A 19,886-nucleotide genomic window follows, 5' to 3' on the forward strand; every position below is an offset into this window, starting at 1 on the left:
AAAAATAGGTTTGCAAGACGCTACGTGCATTTGATGCACAATTTTTTACAGTCAAAACCCCACTTGCCTTCTATCTGTTTCATCTTGAGATCACTGGGCGTGGTTGGATAGTTAATAGATAAGCTTTTAATCTATCAGGATACATTGAACCCTGCCAAAAGCAGTGCCATTAAAGACAAATATTACCCACAGGAGCTTTGGGGAGCTGCCAGCACTTCAGTGGGATGTAGGAAGCTCCTTCCTGTATCAACAGTGGTTGTAATATGGTCGTGGAATCACAGCGTGAAGATTCAGGCTGGAAGAGACTGAGGCATGATTCCCTCCGAGACCTCTTAGTCATAAACAGAGATGAAAAAATGCCCAGCTACAGTGTTTGTTTACTGTAAGAACCTTCTGAAGCTGCCTGGACAGAGTACCCTTTGGCATGCCCAGGCACTCGGCTCTATTTGCCCACTTTGCTCTGGCAACTGTCTTTGTTAGTTGCGATATTCTAGCACAGAGCTGGTCTCCAAGGCAATGGTAAAGATCAAATCTCCTCATCAAGGCAAATTACGCAAAAAGCACATTAAGGTTTTTCCATTGGTATTTTAATCCAGTCTCCTTGGAGCTTTTATTCCTGTAAAGTAACAAATGTCACTTGTTTTTGAAAACATTATCCTTAGTTTGTCAGAGGTGGATCTGTAAAACGGAGAGCAGGCTCGTTTGGACGTCTTGACAAAGTCTTTGTGAGAAGTGAGTTAGGGCCTGTTTTGCAGGAGGGGAGGCATGGCTGCCACAAGGATCACACCTATACTTCGCAAGGGTGCGTGCTCCAAACCACTGGGAAGGGTCAGAGGCATGGCTTGCCTTTCAGTAGCATGAAAAACAACATTTGCGTGGGCAGATGTGCTAAATAAATTGTAATAAAGCACATTTAAATCAAGTTATGTCAATTATTTTCTAGTTGGTAAAGCTTTTGCCCGAGACATTAGGAATGGTCTTTGAAAAATACTTACCTTTACCTCAGTACAGCAGCTAAGAGGGTAAGAAAAATCTAGGGGAATTGATTTGACAGATAAGTAACCTCAAGGGTAGGAGGAAAGACAGCTCATGCTGAGAGTGCAGAGCCTTGGCAGGTTTGGAAATACGTTCCTTTGTGTCCCGTGTCGCTCAGGCATCCCTCAAATGCATGCACATCTCCTCTAAACATTCCCCATAGCACTGGTAACATTTTCCTCCATCGCGGGCATGTTGCAAGGACTAATTCCTTTGTGTTTCTTTCAAACAGCCAGAAATGGAGGAGGAGCTCTGCAGATTGCCCATAGCTAGGTAGCATACTGCTCCGCGAGGAAGCGTCTGTTGCTGGGTGTAGTGTTGCTGATAAGACATCCATTGCAAAAGCCAAAACAAGCAATATTGCCAATTCTAATAATTTAAAAGCCAAGAGTCCAGCTTATGAAATTATGATAGTTTAAAAAAAAATAAAAAATAAGACCCTTGAGTAGCATGTTTACTCTCTGTTTAATGAAACTTTGTGGTATGCAGTGATGATATTTTCTTTATGTCCTTTAACTATGAGATTTAGAAACAATTATTTTCTTGTTTAAAAATGAAAGCTAAGATGCTTGCAAGTTGTCACCCATCCAGGTAGTAGAGACTTTGAGAAGCATACCATGTGTCATGAGACTCAGTCTGAAGCTGCAGGAGCAGCCAGTTTTGGAATAATCTAGCACAGTGGAACAGGATTTCCATTGCCAGTTGACTGGGGGGGTTAGAGATACATGAGGCTCCAAAGCTAAATCCCTGTTAGAGCCCTGACAACACTGATCTTATGCAAGAAGCCTTAAAATCTTTATTGCAGTTCCATGTGTCGTCGAGTCCAGAAGCAGATCAACAGGCACTGAAATAGCCAGCAGAGATTGTAAGGAAATTCATTCTGCAGGGGCACTTTATTTCTAAACGTTTACAACTCTGGTTAATTATATTCTAATTATATAGTGCTCAGAATGTTTTATGGTGGCAAGGACTTAATAAATATGATTATTATAAGAAGTTTAACAAGTAACAGCTTCAGACTTTATCCCCAGGAAAAAACGTGTTTCTGTATCCCAGCTCATTAAATTAAGGTAATACGTTTGTGGCTGGATTTTTAGTATCTATATCTATATTTATCTGTCTGCCCCTCTAATCTGGCTTCAATATCACCGAACTGTAGAGATACTCAAAAGCAAAATGAGAATGGTAGAGCTAGGGTCTCGTTTGAAATATTGTCTTTCCAGGCTGATATTTTTCCAGTCATTCTGCCAGCAGCCTCAGGTCTGCATCGTCTATTTAAATTGTCATCTCATCTAAGTGCAAATCTTGGCCCAAGCTAAGGCCATCTGTTGTTGGGTAATAGTCGTGATTTATTCTGCCTCTGGTTGACGTTCATGCTCATGGGCCAGATGCTGACTTGTAAGATTTGCTTTTATTCATTTTCAGTTTTATACCATGTGTTAATATTACAAACAGCGTTTTAATTTTAGATATTTTTGTCTAGCGCTTAAAATTAGAGATGAGTAATAGCATCAGCCTCCCCCTCTGGGATGCAGTTCAGCATACTTGAGAACAGGACAGGACAAAATATTTTACATGTTAGAAATACATTCAAACAGTGTTTCTAAATGTTTAATTTCACTAAGCCATATACTCGCTTATGTTGCATATAAATAGTTAGGTATTGCTTTCAAATGAAAGTTGGGGGCTATTTGAAGACTTTTGGACTCAAGAACGCTGTAGATAACTGTAGATAGCTAAGTTTTTTAAGGCAAAATATTTATGATACTCTGCAGCATACCAGCTGTTATCTTTGCCTTCAAAGTAGAATGATGGTAATTATGAAACTTTGTAAGTTAGGCGTGATTGTCAGACGGACACTCCTGCGTATGAAAGCTAAAAATTATTAGGGAGATGGGTAAATCTCCCTAATTGCAGGTTTTAAAAAATGGCTCTTTTTAGTAGAGATGGGCAGTACTCAACTTCCAGACAGTCTGCGCATCTTGCGCATTGGCTCTCGGTAGCAGTTTGAACTTACGGCTGACTGGCTTTTTATGTGTCTGCTTCTCCAAAGTTAGTGTTGAAACACTGGGGAGTTGTGCGGCAACTCCAAAGCATATTTGGATACACAGATGTGAGTGTAAATTACTTCGTATTCATTATTTCACTACGCTGTGGGAGCAGGAGTCTGGGTTTTCCCTCCCACGCTGTTCCAACTGCTCCAGTAAAACAGAGGAGTAGCAGGTGAATTGATACATGAACATACCACTTGGGTGTGTAGTTGTAGGAGACATTTCAGACTCTGGAAACTAATGGGAAGTTAATGTCTTGGGTAGCACAGCAGCTTCATCGAAAATGGTTCTCTATGCACTTTGTTTCAGACGCAGTGAGTTGATCTTGTCAGGCTGTGTGAGGAGGGTTTGCTAGTAACAATGCATAGATAATAGGTATCAAAGTTTTTGTCTGACCAATTTCTGTCTCTAAAAGGATTTTGTGTGGCTGAGCAGGATGTGTTGGGCTGCCATGATGCGTGCAAAATAAGTTCACTTCACTAGGTTAGAATTATAATATCAGCATTTTATGTATCTGTTCTCCTTCTTATATCTCTTTGATTTTGAATGTCTGTAATTGTGGTCTAGAAAACAATGCTCCTTTTGTTTCTCTGAATCAGGGAAAGAAGACTGGGTGGGATTCATTTAATACAGCTTCAGGTGTTTGGACATTGGTTGACTGGTCTGAACTGGACCTCATTATCGTGATACTCACTGGAGAGCAGCAGGCTTCTCTGGGGCTCCTGTCATGTCCTGTGCTCTCTTAGTGTAGGGCGAAATACCTGCTGGAGTTGCCCCCTTCAATTGACTGGTCTACCAGAAAATGACTTGGTGGTTTTGTTTTAGGCCAGAATTATGAGGAAGCAGAGCAGATAGTGGCGAGCTGCTCATTTCTTCTTTGCGGCTCTTGAAACGTCATTCCCAGAAGTCTATAATGAGTTGCTATTAAATCTGCGTCCTGTTATTTACAAAAAAATGGCTTCTAGGTGAGGTGGAACTAAGAAAGATGAATTTTACATCTCATTTTCAATACAAGGGTTAGAATAAAGTAATGTTTTCAAGCAGGTCAGTTCGGTGGAATCTGAACCTGCCCAGCAGTAGTAGTGCACAGTTTGTCTGCATTGTAGTCATGGAAATGAAATTTGTTAACTGCAGAGTCAGTCTGAGCCAAGTCTTTGAATTTAACCATGATAGAGGAGATGCAGCGCTGGTAAAGGCCAAGTCTGAGATGTTTGCACTGCCTCTGTAGTTACCGTAGGACCCTCATGAGAAGTTGGCACTGCCAGTGTCTGTCCCGTGGACTGCAAAAAAAGAATCACAGGATCATCAAAATGGGTAGAGAAATCCTCTGGTGGTGCCTAGCCCAACCTTCTCCTTGAATTGGAATTGTTGCTGACACTAGATAAGGGCAGCCGTGGCTTTGTATGGCTGGGTCTTGGAAACCTGCAAGGACAGAAATCCCCTGACGTTGTGCTGACCTGCTCCAGGATTGCACCATGCTCTAGGTGAAAAACTGTTTCTGAATGTCCAGCCTGAACCTCCCGTGTTGCAGCCAAGAAGGTAATGATACAGGAGGCAGCTGGGGAATCTTCCTAATTTTGTTGCTATCCAGAAATTTTGAATTTCAGTCATGACACTGCTGTTAATTTCTGTAGAGGTACTCTGATTGTAAAGTCTTTGTGATAGTTCTTAATACATTTTATACATACAGTAAGTAAAGGTGCCATTACCATTAATACGCAAAAACAGTCCAGCATCAATCTTCAGATATGTTACAGATTCACAGGTGATCATCTGTGTAGTACTTGTGTTTTGCTAGGTAATGGTGGTGTAGATTCTCAGAAGCATTGAAAAAGAAAAAAAAAAAAACAGGATAAGCATTTTTTAAGTGATGTTAAAAATAATCATCAAATCATGACAAGGACATTGTTACAATATGGGGTTTTAATGGACATCTTATCTTTGGCCTGTTCCCTTGGGAACACTGGATTTCAAGAACAGTTTTTCTGTAAAGTTCATCATCTGACTGAGTGTTGTCTTAATCTCAGTGGTTGGGCTAGGCACCACCAGAGGTTTTCTCTACAAATGAAATGGGAATTACATATGTAGTCTGAGAATTATACCAGAGTGGTTTTATAATTTTGGTACCAAGATGTTTTTAATTACAGCCATTTTTTGAAGTAATGTTTTCTTCGCATGGTCAGTCATTTGGTTTTTTGGGGGATTTTTTGGTGGGAAAAAAAGGGAGTGATATTTCTGCAATGTATCCACAGAATATCTTGATATATTTAACACCCAACTTTATGTGTAACTTAGTTCCCTGAATCTTAGTGTTTAGATATTAAAATGGGGAAAATACAGTTATGCTGACATTAAGAAGTTAACAGCTCTATCCTGAAAGAAGTCTAATTCCATCTGCCAAAAAGATAACCTTGACCAAAAGCATGAGATGTTTGTATGCCTGTTCTTATCCTTAACCAGGGAGCTGAAGGGCTGCATGGGAAGTTTCAGATTGCTGAGTTTGTAAAATATCATGGGAGTTTTACAAATGGGAAAGCATGAAATGGGATGAGAGCATCAAACTTGTTTCCTCTTTTTAACCATATGAGATAGGTGGCTGGGTCTTGAAAAGTGAAAGGCGGATGTTCAGATTTGGTTTTAGGACAGTTGCAAAAAGTACTTAATGAGTTGTTCTACACGTTTGATATCGTGGCACCTGCTGGCTTTTGTTCTCAGAGACACTGGGAATGAATTTGGCATTGCTGGGAACGGGAAAGGGGCAAACAGAGGCTGTGAAAATAAACCTTTCCATTAATTCTTTAGGGCCTGGGAAAGATACTTAGTGATTGGCAGGTTTTTGTTTTGCTTAGAGCCTGAGTTAGAAATTTCAACTCAATTTCTTAATTATGTAAACACAGTCTTTTGCTCCTAATTATTAGGAAGCTTCCCTCAGTAGTCTTTCTTTGGTCCATCTAGATCAGCATAGCACGATAATATGGGAGATGGCTGGACTAGTGCTTTGTGTTCTGTTACTTCTCTTGATAAGGGAAGAACCATATTTTCCCAGGTTACAAGTTGAGCAATTTGAGTTCAGCAACAGCAAAAAAACCTGAAGACAGGCTGCATTTTTTTTGCAGGTCAGGTCCATATCCAGAGTGTCTCCTGCAGATGCCGCTTCTACTGCTAAAACCCAGGGTAGTTAGTTTGAGCACGGCTGTCTTATAGCAGCACTCAGCCACCTCACAGCTGAGATAAGCTACTGAAGCACAGCTTTGCTGTCAAACTTCCCTGCTAGGTTTTGTCAGCAAAGCTTATATTTCACACTCCATCACAGCCCTGACTGATACAGTCCTACTGCACAAGGTGTGTGGTATAGAGCTTGACATAGATATAGCAAGATGTCATTTATATATAAAGCAGACAGCACTGCAAGTAAATGCACCATTTCAGCAAAGCCTTTAACCACATGTTTAAATATCATTGAAGTCAAGTTAAATTGCTTTAATCATATATATAAGTTCTCTGTTGAATGAAGGCCTGATAGGAGTTTCCATCTCTTTCCACACGGTCAAGGCTTTTTCATATTCTGCTGCATGCAGTAGGGATCTCCTCTTGGTTACACAGCATGAGCAATTGCTGTGACTTTTGGAAGACTCCCTCAACGATTTGAACTTGTTAAGATGTTTTAAATAGTCTTATGTGGAATGCCTGTAAGACAGAATGGAGAGGAATTTTCCCAGCTTCGTATTTCCAGGGTAGATTTAACACATCTTTTCCCCTGTTTTCCAGGACCACCTGTTATTGCCAGCCACCACACATAACAAGACCAGAAGACCAAAGATGTCTATAGTGTTGCCAGCTGTAAACATCAATGGTAAGTCCAAAACATGAAAGAGAACGATAGAATTATTTCAATGAGATGTGCCTGACTTGTATATAGAAACCAAACTTAGACCAAATGTCTGTCGTTATAGCTTTGAGAAAGAAGTCAAACTGGTCATTACTGGGCTGTAGTTGCCAGGGTCCCTGCTGGAGCTGGGGTGCTGGCAAATCACCAGTGCCTGGTCACCGAGACTGTAACAAGAGGCTACGTGCCTTGGCCGGCAGTTCTGCAGTATCTCATTCTAGCTCCTTCAAGGACTCAGGGGTGGTGCCGTCCAGTCCCAGTGATTTACACACAGCTGATTAAGGGTTACTTGAATGTGATCTAGCTTCTCTAACTTGGTGGCTGCAAAGATCCCATGTAGTGTGGAGACTGTCCTCATCCTCTCATTTGGGTTCCTCCTATGCCTGCTCGACAGGGCAAATTCCTTGGCCTTACTGGTCTGTTAGAGTGCTGACTGCCTTCCGTTGGCTTCCTCAGCTGTTTACCACTCTGTTATACAACACTCACTGTGAGTGGGACCTCTCTGCAGTGGTCAGGATTAATAATCATCATGTTACAGTGCTGCAGGACAGCAGAGGAAGCAGCCTTGCACTAGAGTCCCAGGCTTATTAGCGAACAGAAATGTTCTTGATCTGCATTTTAGTCCCACATGAGAGATAGGACATGAACTGTATAAATATATTATTAATTCATATGGTGAGGAGCTGCCAAGTTAGGACATGTTTGGGGCACAGGGTCACTGTCACAGTCACCAAACGCATTATGAACCCTGTAACAGTGCAAACTTTACTTTCTGAATATCTGTGCACATAATACTTGTTTAAAACTTACGTGTTTTACAGTACAAGTGAATCATAAACCCAAATGTTTTTGTTAAATTCAAGTATGCCGAAAACATTGTCTGATGATGTAAATTTCCGTAAACTATGGGAAAAAAAATCCGTTCAAGCTTTCAACATTTTGATAATTACATTTTCCCATGCAGTACAGTAAGTCGAGTGTGATAATCTATAACCAGCTGTGTTAGGGGAATTTTTATTAGATGTATCAGAATTATTTTTGGCATTTATCTGCCTGAAGCTCCCTTTTCATGTCCATTACAAAAATCCTTTTCTGGCTGAGCTGAATTATCACGTGCAAATGAGCACTTTATCACTTGAAGAACAAACACGATTTCTAAATTACGAAGTATTTCTTCCTAACATGTTGCTGAGTCTTGTTTTACTTGAAATAACTTTTCAGTTGTTGAAGTAAATATAATTTGGAAAATACACATCAGAATCCAGTGACAAATCTTATCGTTCGTTAATAATGAAACATTGTGAAATTATAGTTACTTGCGTTCCTTGGGATTTTTCTTCAGGACATCAGCATAATCCAGGAAATAAAATAATGTCCAGGGATTTGGGCAGGGATGTTGAAACAGATGAGACACAAGCATAGCATTAAGTAAACAACGACATCAAACACAGCTTTCTCTGTGACACTCAGCCAGGTATTAGGAAAAAAATTACAAGATGCACAAGAGCCAGTAGGTAACTTGGCTTGATTTTTAATTTGATTATTAGTAGGTTACGTGGAGGAGACAATTCCCTAAAAAGTTCTGTCTGGAGAAGAACCCATTTCTCTCCTTTGAGAACATTGCTCCTCCACCCTCGCCTCCGCAGGAAAGGAACAAGCATCTGGAAGTTAGCTGACAACAAAGCTTTCCTCCCAGCTGTCTGCTGTTCTTTTAAGCCCACCTTAATTCTTTGTCCACCTGCTGAGATTTGGCTGCTAGAAGAGGACAGGTCTCCCTGGGAGGAATTGGGAAAACTTTCAGTGAAAGAACTTGTCCTCTCCTGCCTGTTCTCGTGTCTCAACCAGATCTCTGTGGACGAAGGGAAACCTTTTCCTCTGCCACTTACTCGCCCTTCCTTTTTGCTACCACAACCCTGGCAGAGGAGATGAAGGGAATGCAACTGAAGTGGCCTTTGCTTTGAAACTTTTTCGGAACTTCATTTCTTCCACTTTGTGCAGCTTTCTTCTGCAGGATCTTTTATTTTTCTGTGTACTAAAGTTAACCCATGACACTATTTACAAACATGAAACAGCTTGCAGTTCAGTCGAGAACCCTTTGAACTGCTTGAACAGTCTTTTCCCAGCAGGACTGTCATCCTTTTCTGATTGCGCTTTGATTGCTTGAGTGCCTTCTGAGCTCTGCTAGAGACTCTGCCTTTAGCTGGCTTGAGCCCTTCCCAGCACCAGCTGCAGGAACAGAGAACAGGTACGGACAAAGATTAGGAATTAAAATGAGTTGTGATTCACTGTCCTACATCACTCTGCATGGAGGTTAACAACATGGTTCTGTAAGATGGGCCTGGCAGTTTTCATCAGTGTACAATGCAGAATCAAGTTTACAGTTTGAAGAGTTCTTCTTGGAGGGAAGAGTTGGGGCAAATCTGGCCAGGGGCAGTGCCGGTACTTTGCAGCTAATGGCAAATCTCAGCAGAAAATTTTGTAGTAGACGAGTGTGTGTATGTGTGCATTCAATAAGATGGAAGTTTAAGAGAATATTATTGTACAAAGCAATTAACGGTACTTTATTCATTTTCAAGATAAAAACTTGATAAAAACTATGGAGTAGTTGTATGTTGGAAAAGAGTAAAAATGGCCATTACCTTATGACTTCCTCTTATGTGCTTGTGCTCCTGGTCGGCTTAGATTGCCCATTCCCCTCTGTGAGCATGAAGGTAAGCGATCAAACTCCCCATTGAGGGCTTCTCTGCAGATGACAGAAACATGTTTAAGTATTTAAATATGTTTAATATGTTGACATATGTTAAATATATTTAAATATTATTTAAAAAAAAAATATGTAGTAATTCCTTACATGTTGGCAAATGTAACCCCTCCCCTCTTGCCCTTTTACTAATTCCTTCTTCCCCACCCTGTTCCAAGCCCCTTTCCAAGCTTGCTGGGCCACCCCCCGCCAGTTCACAGCCAGCACTTACTATCAGCTCCTCCATTTCTGCCTCCCCAGATGCTCTTGCTGCCCTTTACCCTCCTCCCATTTCCCTGCTGGCTGTTGTCCCTCAGTACAGCTCCCCCATGGGTCCCCACAGCCACCTATGTCCACGTTTTGACGTGCCTCTGCCCAACAACAAAGCCCCAGCATTTGTGGACGCAGGTAGCACTCAGAAAATTTGCCTGATGGTACCTTAAGGACCTTAGGGTTGGTAAGCCTGGAGGGAAAAAAGAACTGGGTAGTCGTCGTCCCAGTGTACATGGTTTTGGGGGGCACCATTGGTGTGGCTTTACTGAGAAGTTATTCCAAGAAGAAATATCTCGCAGTTTCTCGTGGGAATGAAAGCCAACTGCAAATTACAGTTAAACTCCAGCTTTTGTTTTTAAGCAAGTCATGTTTGTTATGCTGGATTGCAGCTATTATTTTAGAAATCTAACTATGCACTTGAGACCAGTTAAGTCTCCAGTAGATTTCATTTCTAAATTTGCTTTTATTGTAATTCAGAGTCTTGTTGGCTCATTACACCAATTCCAAATTGACGTATAGGCGGTGCCTCTCTTGAAGTTTAAATGAAAACATCTGCCATTAGCCTTGTATTTACTTAACTGCTGTAAAAAATGCAGCGGGTTATAACATCGATCTTTGGATCAAAATAATCTATAGAGTACAGCATAGCTAAGTCACTCTTCCTACCCCAAGTACAAGCCTTTTGTCTCTGCAGGATGCCTGCAGTTCTGTGGCTCAGCACGCACCACCAGTAGTCCTCTCCTTGCAGCACACAAAAGTAAGAACATATGTACAGTCATTCAGTGTAGGAGATAGCATTCGACATTTAGCCCAAGAAGCCCCTTACATAATGCATTTCTCCCTGGGATTAGGTTAGATGCTCTCACATCTTGCGCTTTCTCTTGGTAGGAGCAGCTGTAAACGTCTGTGCAGGTGTGTATTCACCATGAGTACTGGTGGCCACAGCAGCAGCACAAAGACCAAAAAGGCCTTTTTTTCTTCTTAGGATCCCTGTGCAAAAGAGTTCCCTGTGTGTGAAAGTCCTTCCATCATTTGTTCTCTTTAAATTGGGAGTTGGTGTCTCCACTCTCAGCCAAACAAAAGTAAGAGACCTGATGGGTCTCTTACCTACTGGTAAGTAGGTACTGGTCTCTCTCACCTACTGGTGAGATCCAAGGCTCGTTTTCTGCGAATTAGCAGCCATGACAGAGAGAGGTTTGAATTTTATACAAATATTCTGAGTGGGTCCTTAGTTTGATGTCACACAATGGGGCTTGTCTTCAGCCTGCCTTTGAGATAGTTGTTTGTGTGCCTGACTCTCTATAACTTGCATGTTCCTGGTCTTTAAGGAACCCTGTTCTCTTAAGGGTTGGTTTTTTTCATCAAACACAACAGCAAAATACTCTCCTAAATGCAGAAATTTACTGTGAATAGGATGGCGAGTTCTGCAAAGTCCATGTGCTCTGTTGTGTTGGCTAGCTCTTCAGCATCCCCTTCCTTCCTAGCATCCGTCATCATACTAATGTAACAGACTTCAAAAGTGCTCTGAAATAATGCATGTTCTAATTAAAATGGTCAATAATAAATCTAGTGGTAAGGCTTTTTGATCAAAACTGGAGGGATTTCTGCCATCAAGCAGCATGATTATTTGCATACAGCTACAAAGAATGTTCTTTCAACTGACAGCCACGTGCAAAAGCCACTCACAGATGTCCATGGCTGGTAGCAAACTGTCTGTGAAAAATCCATAAGGCAAACAGAACCCACACAGGCTGAGAAGGAAAATAAAAACAAAAGCTCTTTGGGAAGTGACAATGTTCTCTAAGTTCCCATGTCTTGGGGTTGAATAAATAAAGTCTCCAACTTCCTCTGCCTTTCAGGGTCAAGCAAACAAAAGATGCCATTTCCGTCTTTTGGAGCAAGAAGCAGAATTCCCAGTCAGCCATTGAATGAGGAAGGTCTAAAACAATACATACCGCTTTACAGCAGCTGTCTTCCCTGAAGGTTGCTGCTTAACATTTGGGTAGCCTTCTCTCTCACTTTGAATAGCTTCAGAACAGTTTCCAGGAGGCTAATGGCCCCAGTTATCTCTAGCTGTTGTTGGTTCATTCTTCTCTTCGTGCTTAGAGGCCAAATCTTAGTCCCTGTTGCTCCCTTTCACAGATGCTGTCGTTGTCCCCATACTGAGAAGCTCATGACACTCGAGGAGGTAGAGAGGATTCCTCTCGGCTACACAAGTATGATCTGTAGAGATACTTCTCTTGTTGTTTCTGCTTTTATATCTGGATTTTGCAGAAATTGCTGAGAACTCAGCACAGCCTTACCAAGCTATAGAGCATGAGCAGAAGGCTCTGGAAATTGTACATGTAGGATTACGGTCTATCTGTGAGATGGAAGAAGGGTGGCTGCTAAGGGTTTTTAAGAAGGTCACTGAGAATCCTTCAAAGCATCGAGACCTCTGAACCAGGATGTAGGAAAATATATCTGAGAATGTCTCCATGCTGTAAGTCTACAGGCCATTTTGAAAATGCCACTCCTCTACTTCTTGAGCTGCCAGTTGAGGAATAAAAGTAGTTTGGTGAAGCCTGACCAGGGGAAATTCAGAGCCGTGGTTAGCTTTCAGTTAGACCTCACTGCAACAGCCAGTTACTGAGTCTGGACTGAGAAACAGCGAGAGCCTGCTGTCTCCTGTGTGCAGTCGTGGACAAACAGCATGTCACATTACAGTGGTTCTGCTGTAATTAGGATGGTTTGCTAATGTCACAGATGTACTTCAACTCTCGTGCTCATGTAGTAGAGGTCAGGATTGAACTTGGGGCAGAACAGATTGTATCAAGGAATTTTAACCATAGATTTTAGTCATATTGTGACATGTTGCTATTCTCACTCTTGTTCTCTTTTCAAAGTGATATTAAAGCGCAGTTTATCAAAACAGAATAACCCCCTCAAACTTGAACATTAGAAGTGGTCATTGCCTAGATTCAATATTAAGTAGAAGTTTTCAACAGATTTGGTTGTCTCTGAGAGATTTTGCTCTCCCCAGCCATTGTCTGTTGATATATGTTGTCTTTGACAGGATGGAGAAGATTAAGTTATTCAAAAAACTATGAAAGAAATCGTTCAAGAATCTGCACACAAAAGTAATGGTATCTGTGTCACTTGAGTTCATGTTTATTTAGTTAGACAGGAAATGATCGAGAAATGAAATCATAAAGGCTTATTCCCCAGTGACTTTTGATAATGAGCTGTCTACCTAAATTGCTAAATGAGTAACCTATTTTTATGTATTCAAAAGAACAGGAAGATGATTTCAGATGATCTTCTGTGCCTTTTTGCCCCTTCGTTAATACGAAAAAGAATATCTCTTGGGCTTTGTGTGATAGAGCAGGCCAAGTGTGACTGGTCTTCCTTGGATAGACAGGGTAAATGCTACAGATGGCATTTTCTTGGGAACACACTCTTCATGGAGGGGGTAGAGAATGTGTCATAAATTAATTTTACTTCATCCTTAGTATTTCCAATGCCAGTGTCGAGTTATTACATCAGATTGTTTTGTCCATATAAATGACACACTTATATAAAATCCACAAAGTAGAAGAAAAAAGAAACCCATCACCTTAACTGCCAGCATGGATGCCAGTATGGAGTTGCAGAAGGAGCCACATTCAGTTTAGAACTGGACGAGTATGTGTCTCACTGCAGAGACCCTATCTTCTAGATGTTTGTTAACTCTGAATGCCGATACTGCTGTGTAGGTGTGCTCTCCCACCAAGCTTTACAGAGAGCACTGCGCCCGAGAGCTGTGCTGCAAAGCAGAGAGAAAATTTTCATCCCGAGCTGTGAGATTACTGTCACCATCTTGGCTACGTTGACCTGTGTTTGTGCAGCACATCATAACTCTAGCCTCGGGCCCAGCTGATCTGCCTTAATACATTTTCAAATGTTGTAAATTCAAGATTACATAATTCCTCTTGGTGTTAAATTATAGGCGGCAAACACAGTTTTATGTTTGTGATACACAGGCCAACTCTGATTACTGGTAGCTCTTTATTTCTGCAGTGATCTGAAACATAATTATCCATAATGAGCTCACCCTGTAAAAACATAAAAAATTGCAACAGTGCTGGTAGAGGAGGTTCACATTTATGAGTTCTGTCTTGAGAACATCACTGGAGTAAACCTAGAGATTAGTAAAAACACAGCAGTCTGAGACAGTCTTTTTCAGTGTTTGGGTTGCAGTCTCTAAGGAGATTGCTGCCAGCGGGGACAGGAGGCTGTTGCCGCCTTCTCGTATCCCAGGTCCAGTCCTCCAGGCTTGATCCTTTGAATGAGGGTTGCTGTAGGAAAACGTTTGAAAAATGCATCCTGAGCATCTGAAGAACGTTTTCAGTTTCAGTCATCCACCACTTCATTGGAAATCACCTGCATCCATCCTGTCTTAGTCTGTAGTACCCTGTAGCAGCGCCAGGGGAAAAGACCATGGCATATCCCACTACAGCACAAACGTCTTCTGGGTGAATGTGGATGGATTGCGATCCCGATTGCCATGCTCCTCACCACGAGGAAGGAGCCACCTCTGTTTCAGAACAGGATTCGTACATTAAAGCTGTAAATCTCCTGTTGCTGTAGCTGGGAAACAGAAATCTTTGAAACAGAGGTTTCACTTTTATTGGTGTGGTGTGTTCAGATAGGCACTCTGCAGCATATGTATATGATTTTTTTTTTAATTAACTGGCAAATGCGTTGAATCAGAGAAGCTCATGTGGAGGAAAGTGCTCACCCCACGCAGACAGAAGCTTCATGGAGATGGTGTTAAAAATACTCTTCTACAAGCAAGAGCTGATCACAGTACCTAAATAAATGAGGTAACTTTATGTATCCAAGTGAGACAGGTGGAAAAATCAGCTCACTCTTTGGATACCATCCAACCTATAAAGACATTTCAACTGTAAGTGAATATAGGCTTACACCAGCCTTCACTCTTCAATCAGTGAGACGCTAACACTAGGATACAAATGATACTGGGTGGCAGATGAGGTGCATTTCAGTGAAAAAGTGACGCTGCCTCTTGAAAAAAAATAAATTCAAATAGTTAGATTAATTTTATCAGTAAGTGCCTACAAATTGAAATGATGAAGTACATACTACGGTTCAAAGGTAAGGGCGAAATAAGAATAGGAAAAAAAGCCCAATAGGGTAAAACGTTGGCAAGTGGTATGAAAATTGATTGAAGATTAAAAGCTCGGTGCAAAAGTCTTTAAAAGGACCCTAAAAAAATCCAACAGGCTTAAGTAACACGTTAAAGTAGATTCATAGAAGAAAGGAGACCTCTTTTAAACAATAGACTTTGTAGCCAAATGAGGGAATAGAAAAAAGAACACTATTTCTGGCAGATTAAATGTCAAACCAGAAGAAGTCAAGCCAGAAAAAGATATTGAGGAACAGTGTGTCTGAGGCATAAAAAAAACCCAACAACATTTTTCAGAGGACACCTGCTAGGGAATCTCTAGTGCTGGTAGAGGACCAAGGTGTGAAAGAGCACTTAAAGTCAGCACTGTTGAAGGAAGGAGCAAAAAGTTCTGGTGCTGGTGTTAACCACTGAGGCTGTATAATTAGCAGGAGAACGGCAAGTGACAAGTGAGGCAAACTTTTTTAAAATGGCCTCAGGAACTGTAAAAAAATGAAGTCTCACTTTTGCACAAGCTGGCTGAACCTGTGAGAGTTGATCGTGCCTGGGGTCGTACGATAGATTGGGAAGAGCTAGCACAGCTTCTGCAGAGGAAAATCTTGCCTTAGTGCTCCATCACAGGCTCAGAGGAATTGCGAGTGTGAGGATAAGGGTGGTCTCCTCAGCACAGTCGCATACCTGAGTGTTCCAAAAATCTTGGAAAAAAGGAGTTCTTCATAAACTGCTAAAAGAAAGAAAGTTTTTGTGAGGCAAGAGGGAAGACTCACTTGTGGATTGGTTTCTCCATAAAAGATGTAAATGAAAGGTGGAAACAGATGGTCACATTTTGCAGTGAAGGCGATGTCACCAGTAGACTCCCACACAGGTCCGTGCTGGGGTCCCTGCCCCTGCATCTCCAGGCACAGCTGGAAGATGTTGGGAAGCAGTGTAATTCTGTCCAGCAGGTAATGCTTGGTATGAAAAAATGCGAAAGAATTTACATGGGAAAAGCGTTCCTGACCAAGCATACAGTGGGAGATAACCGAGCTGTTATTGCTCAGCGAGCCACTGCGCATCCTTCCCCAGAGTGTCAGGTTAGACAAGGAAGAAAAGCAATATAATTTTTTAAAGGGGGACCAGAAAACAAAGCATGAACCACCTTTACAGCCCTGCTGAATCCTCATCTTCAATACCATGCATATTTATTTGGTCATAGATGTTTATAGATGTATAACACAATGAAAGATGCAGGAGACAAAGCAATGGGAATGAACACTGAGTGTAACAGCTTCCCTGCCACAGCGTCTACTGAATTTGGCAGCAATGGCTGAGGGAAGGGTTATAACAGAACATGAAGAACCATGAATAGTGTACATAAGGTGTCTGGGAAGCAAGTACTTACTATTTCATGTGTTACCAAAAGTACATGTTTGCCCTGACTTTTGCTTCTGCTGCTGGTCACTGTTAGAGGCAGAAGCACAGGTTGGATGGGCCTTTGCTTCCAGGACTTTGCTCTCCTGCCTTTGCAAAACAGCCATCCTTAAGCAGTACCAAGGCTGGAAAAGGAGAGCAGCCAGTCCACCAGCACAGCGGGAAAAGGAGGAGCTTGCTAGCATTTAAAACCAAAGGTAGCGTTGGGCCAGAAAGGTTTTCCAGCTCTAACAGCGTCTGTAGGGTGCTAGACACATGGTGGGGACCAAAGGGAACATGCCCATGCCTCCCAGTCCCTCCCTGCTGCACTCAGAGGGAGCAATCCCCTACATGCTGTCCTGGGACAAGCTGTCCAGCCCTTGTTCTTGAAAGAAGCTTCTACTGGAATGCCTTTCTAGGCTACTTCTCTGTGTACAATTATTTGTCTAGTAAGTAGCTATGTCTGGATTTGCAGGCTGTGTGGGGAGTTTGTTTATACTTCTTGTGCTTCCCAAGGAGGCACAGAATGGTTCTGCCTGACGGAGTTTCTCTCTCTCCAGCCTCCGTCCTTCACTCCCAAGAGAGCTTTCTGTGCAGCACAACTACTTTGCCCCTTGTCTTTGTTCTCTCTTCTTTTTTTTTTTCCCTTTTCATTAGCATTGCCACAGCTGGTTAGGTTTCAAATAGGGCCATGCTGCAGCAATGATACCCTGCAACAACACGCCAGTGCTGTCAAAAATGTCTCAGTATTTCCAAGAAATACTCTACCTCAGGGAGCTTTAAATTATGTGCCTGGGAGGGTCAACGTTGGTGGTTCTGATCTTCTCTTCTTGACATAGCCACTGTCTCCCTCTCCAAAACAAAAGCAACCACAGCAGATCCACACTGGGCGCTCTCCACTATAGCTCATGCTCTTTCTCTTAGAGTGAAGCGACTGTGCGGCATGAAAGAAGACTGGAAGGGGAGGTGGGAGAGCAGGTTGGAAATGATCCCTGGGAAGAGCCAACTTTCCTTCCCTCTCCCTGAGACCTCCTAGTCTGGACCAGGTACTGCACAACACATCTGGCACAGATCTGCCACTGACCACGTTGCCCACAGGCGCTGGCCTTTTCCAAAAATCAGAGTGGTGTAAGCTAAGGGCACTTTGTGCTCCTCATCCACAGCCAGTGTCAATCTCTCCTGTGGGTCCATTATTTACTTAGGAAGCCACAGAGAGCTTGTTTTCCTCCCGTTTTCTTGCTTACCCCTCGTGTCTGTATATATCCTCCTTGGATAGCCCCTGGCACCAGTGCTCCAGCAGCTTAGACATGGGGAGAGACCCTGTCTCCTTGCTGTCAGCTTGTGGCTTATCAAAGTGACTTTGATTATGTAGATCCAGTGTTTCTGATCATGGGCCCTGTTCCTGTATGCATATAGACCCAGCAGCCTGGCTCATTGTTTGAGAGGTGCTAGGAGACCTGGAGAACTGAAATGCCCAGGATCTCACTTAACCTGTTTTCAGGGACTCAGGACAGCTGAGTCCGCAATGGTGAGACCATTGCAACTGGTTTGTTTGGAGGCAGTTCCAAGCAGGCATTTGATTTTAAAAAGAGAAGTTATTCGGGTCACAATATAACTTTCTCTCTTGCCTCAAATAATCCTGTATGACAAACAAATCTGTAAATGTTTTAGGAACCCGCTGCGTTCTTGCAGCGAGTGTATTTTTAGTCTTTGTAGCTGTTAGAGTAGCACTGTTTCATTTATATACTTATTTGGTAGTGTATACCAACCCTTCAGATGGAAACATTGTCCAGATGTGCTGGGTAGGACAGTCAGGGCTGCTCAGTGGTGATTAGATGGAAGATTGCAGAGTGACAGAGCAGAGAAAGCCCCCTGAATTATGTCTGGGGACAGCTGCAGCCCTTCAACAGCTCAGCCCCAGAGCTGCCTGCAGCCGGTGCCCTCTTCTTCTGAACCTTGTGCTTTCTGGGCTCTGTGCTGCCCTAGACATGAGCTTTGTTTTGGGATAGGGCAGGTTGCGCTATAAATTGTTTGGGTAGTTTGGTGCTAAATCATTATTTAAACCAAACTTCAGCATCATCAGCTTGACGCAGCTAGCACAAAGCAACCAGGTACTGGAACTCATGTGGTGACTCTTTGAAAGATGTGTAGGTTCCTGCTGGTGTGATTGATGGGACCGCGGAAGGGGCTGTAAGGGTAAATTAACAGTGACGCTGACTTTTTGGAATCTGGTGTGGCGAAGCAAGCTTTCTTGTTAGATGGAAATGTAGAAATTATAAAGGGCATGAGTAGCTCTTCAGCAAAGATGGTTTTAAAAAAGTTGGTGGTTTTGTATCACCTTACGCAGAGATAATTCCCTGGCCCCTAACTTTGACATCAACTATACTGGTTTCATGGGTATCAAATTCACGCTATGCCATTGTCCACGAGGAAGGGATGATTCTTTGGCCTTACTGACAAAGACAGGTAGTTAAAGTAAAGATGAGGCAGGTGATTTTCCTCCCTGTATCTTATCAGCAGAAGTGAGGACATGTAGTCCAGATCTATGTGGTCAGCACTAGCTTAACTGTACATTCAGTGAGCACAGTGTGGGAGTGGAGCTGGGCAGGTTCTGACCACTTTTACAAGTCACCTACTAAGAAGCCAGCCACTAGGTATGTGGGTTATCCACCATAAAGGCAGTTGGGACCCTGGAGAAGAGTTTTAGGATTGGGAGATGGCAGATCAGTAACCCAGGCCCTGAATTATACAGTATTGGTCTCACAGAATGTTTTTTGGATGGGATTGCCAGGGGTAAGGCGAAATTCATAGTTGATTTAGTAGAACAAGGGTCTATCAATGTACCTAAGGTGTGAGCACATCTTCAGAAAGCTGCAAAGCACTTCCACGGTGGTTGGTTGCAGCCTTGAAACACTTCACCAGGTCAGGTGGTATTTCAGGGGAGCTCCATTGCAGCTTCTCTGCAAATGGTGCAGTTTTCAACACAAGTATTTTCCTGCGACAAAGCTTTGTGGGGAGGGTGCATATAAGTGGGAAAGGGTAAATTACTGGAATACTTCGTTCCTTTCCTATGACTGCATCCACAGGGCCAAGCAGCCCACTGACATCTATAGATTTTGAGTCTAGGGACACAGTTCACATCACCATTTGTTCTGACCTGATACAGAACAGACACTAAGTTTTCCGTTGCCTGCCTCTCAAGCCCTCTGCCTGTCTTCTGCCTTTCTCTAAAACAGCAGCTCTTATAGAAGTAGGTGCTTGATCTGAAAGACGGACACTTGAACATTCAACTGATTGATAACGTGTCAGTACTACTGAGGGGAGAAGGAGGACTTTGGTTTTATG

At 42.4% G+C, this 19,886-nt stretch overlaps 1 protein-coding gene across 4 annotated transcripts in view; it reads left to right on the forward strand.

The window, feature by feature from the left end:
• ATF6 (activating transcription factor 6) overlaps nucleotides 1-19,886 on the forward strand; it is an 82,569-nt gene that overhangs the window by 55,694 nt on the left and 6,989 nt on the right. For all 4 annotated transcript variants that reach the window (XM_063343231.1, XM_063343230.1, XM_063343233.1 and 1 more), the window contains exon 15: nucleotides 6,855-6,939. In XM_063343231.1, coding sequence (XP_063199301.1) covers nucleotides 6,855-6,939 — 85 coding nt within the window. The remainder of the gene's footprint in view (nucleotides 1-6,854; nucleotides 6,940-19,886) is intronic.

This window comes from Chroicocephalus ridibundus, chromosome 8, assembly GCF_963924245.1.
Source record: "Chroicocephalus ridibundus chromosome 8, bChrRid1.1, whole genome shotgun sequence".
Lineage (NCBI taxonomy): Eukaryota > Metazoa > Chordata > Aves > Charadriiformes > Laridae > Chroicocephalus > Chroicocephalus ridibundus.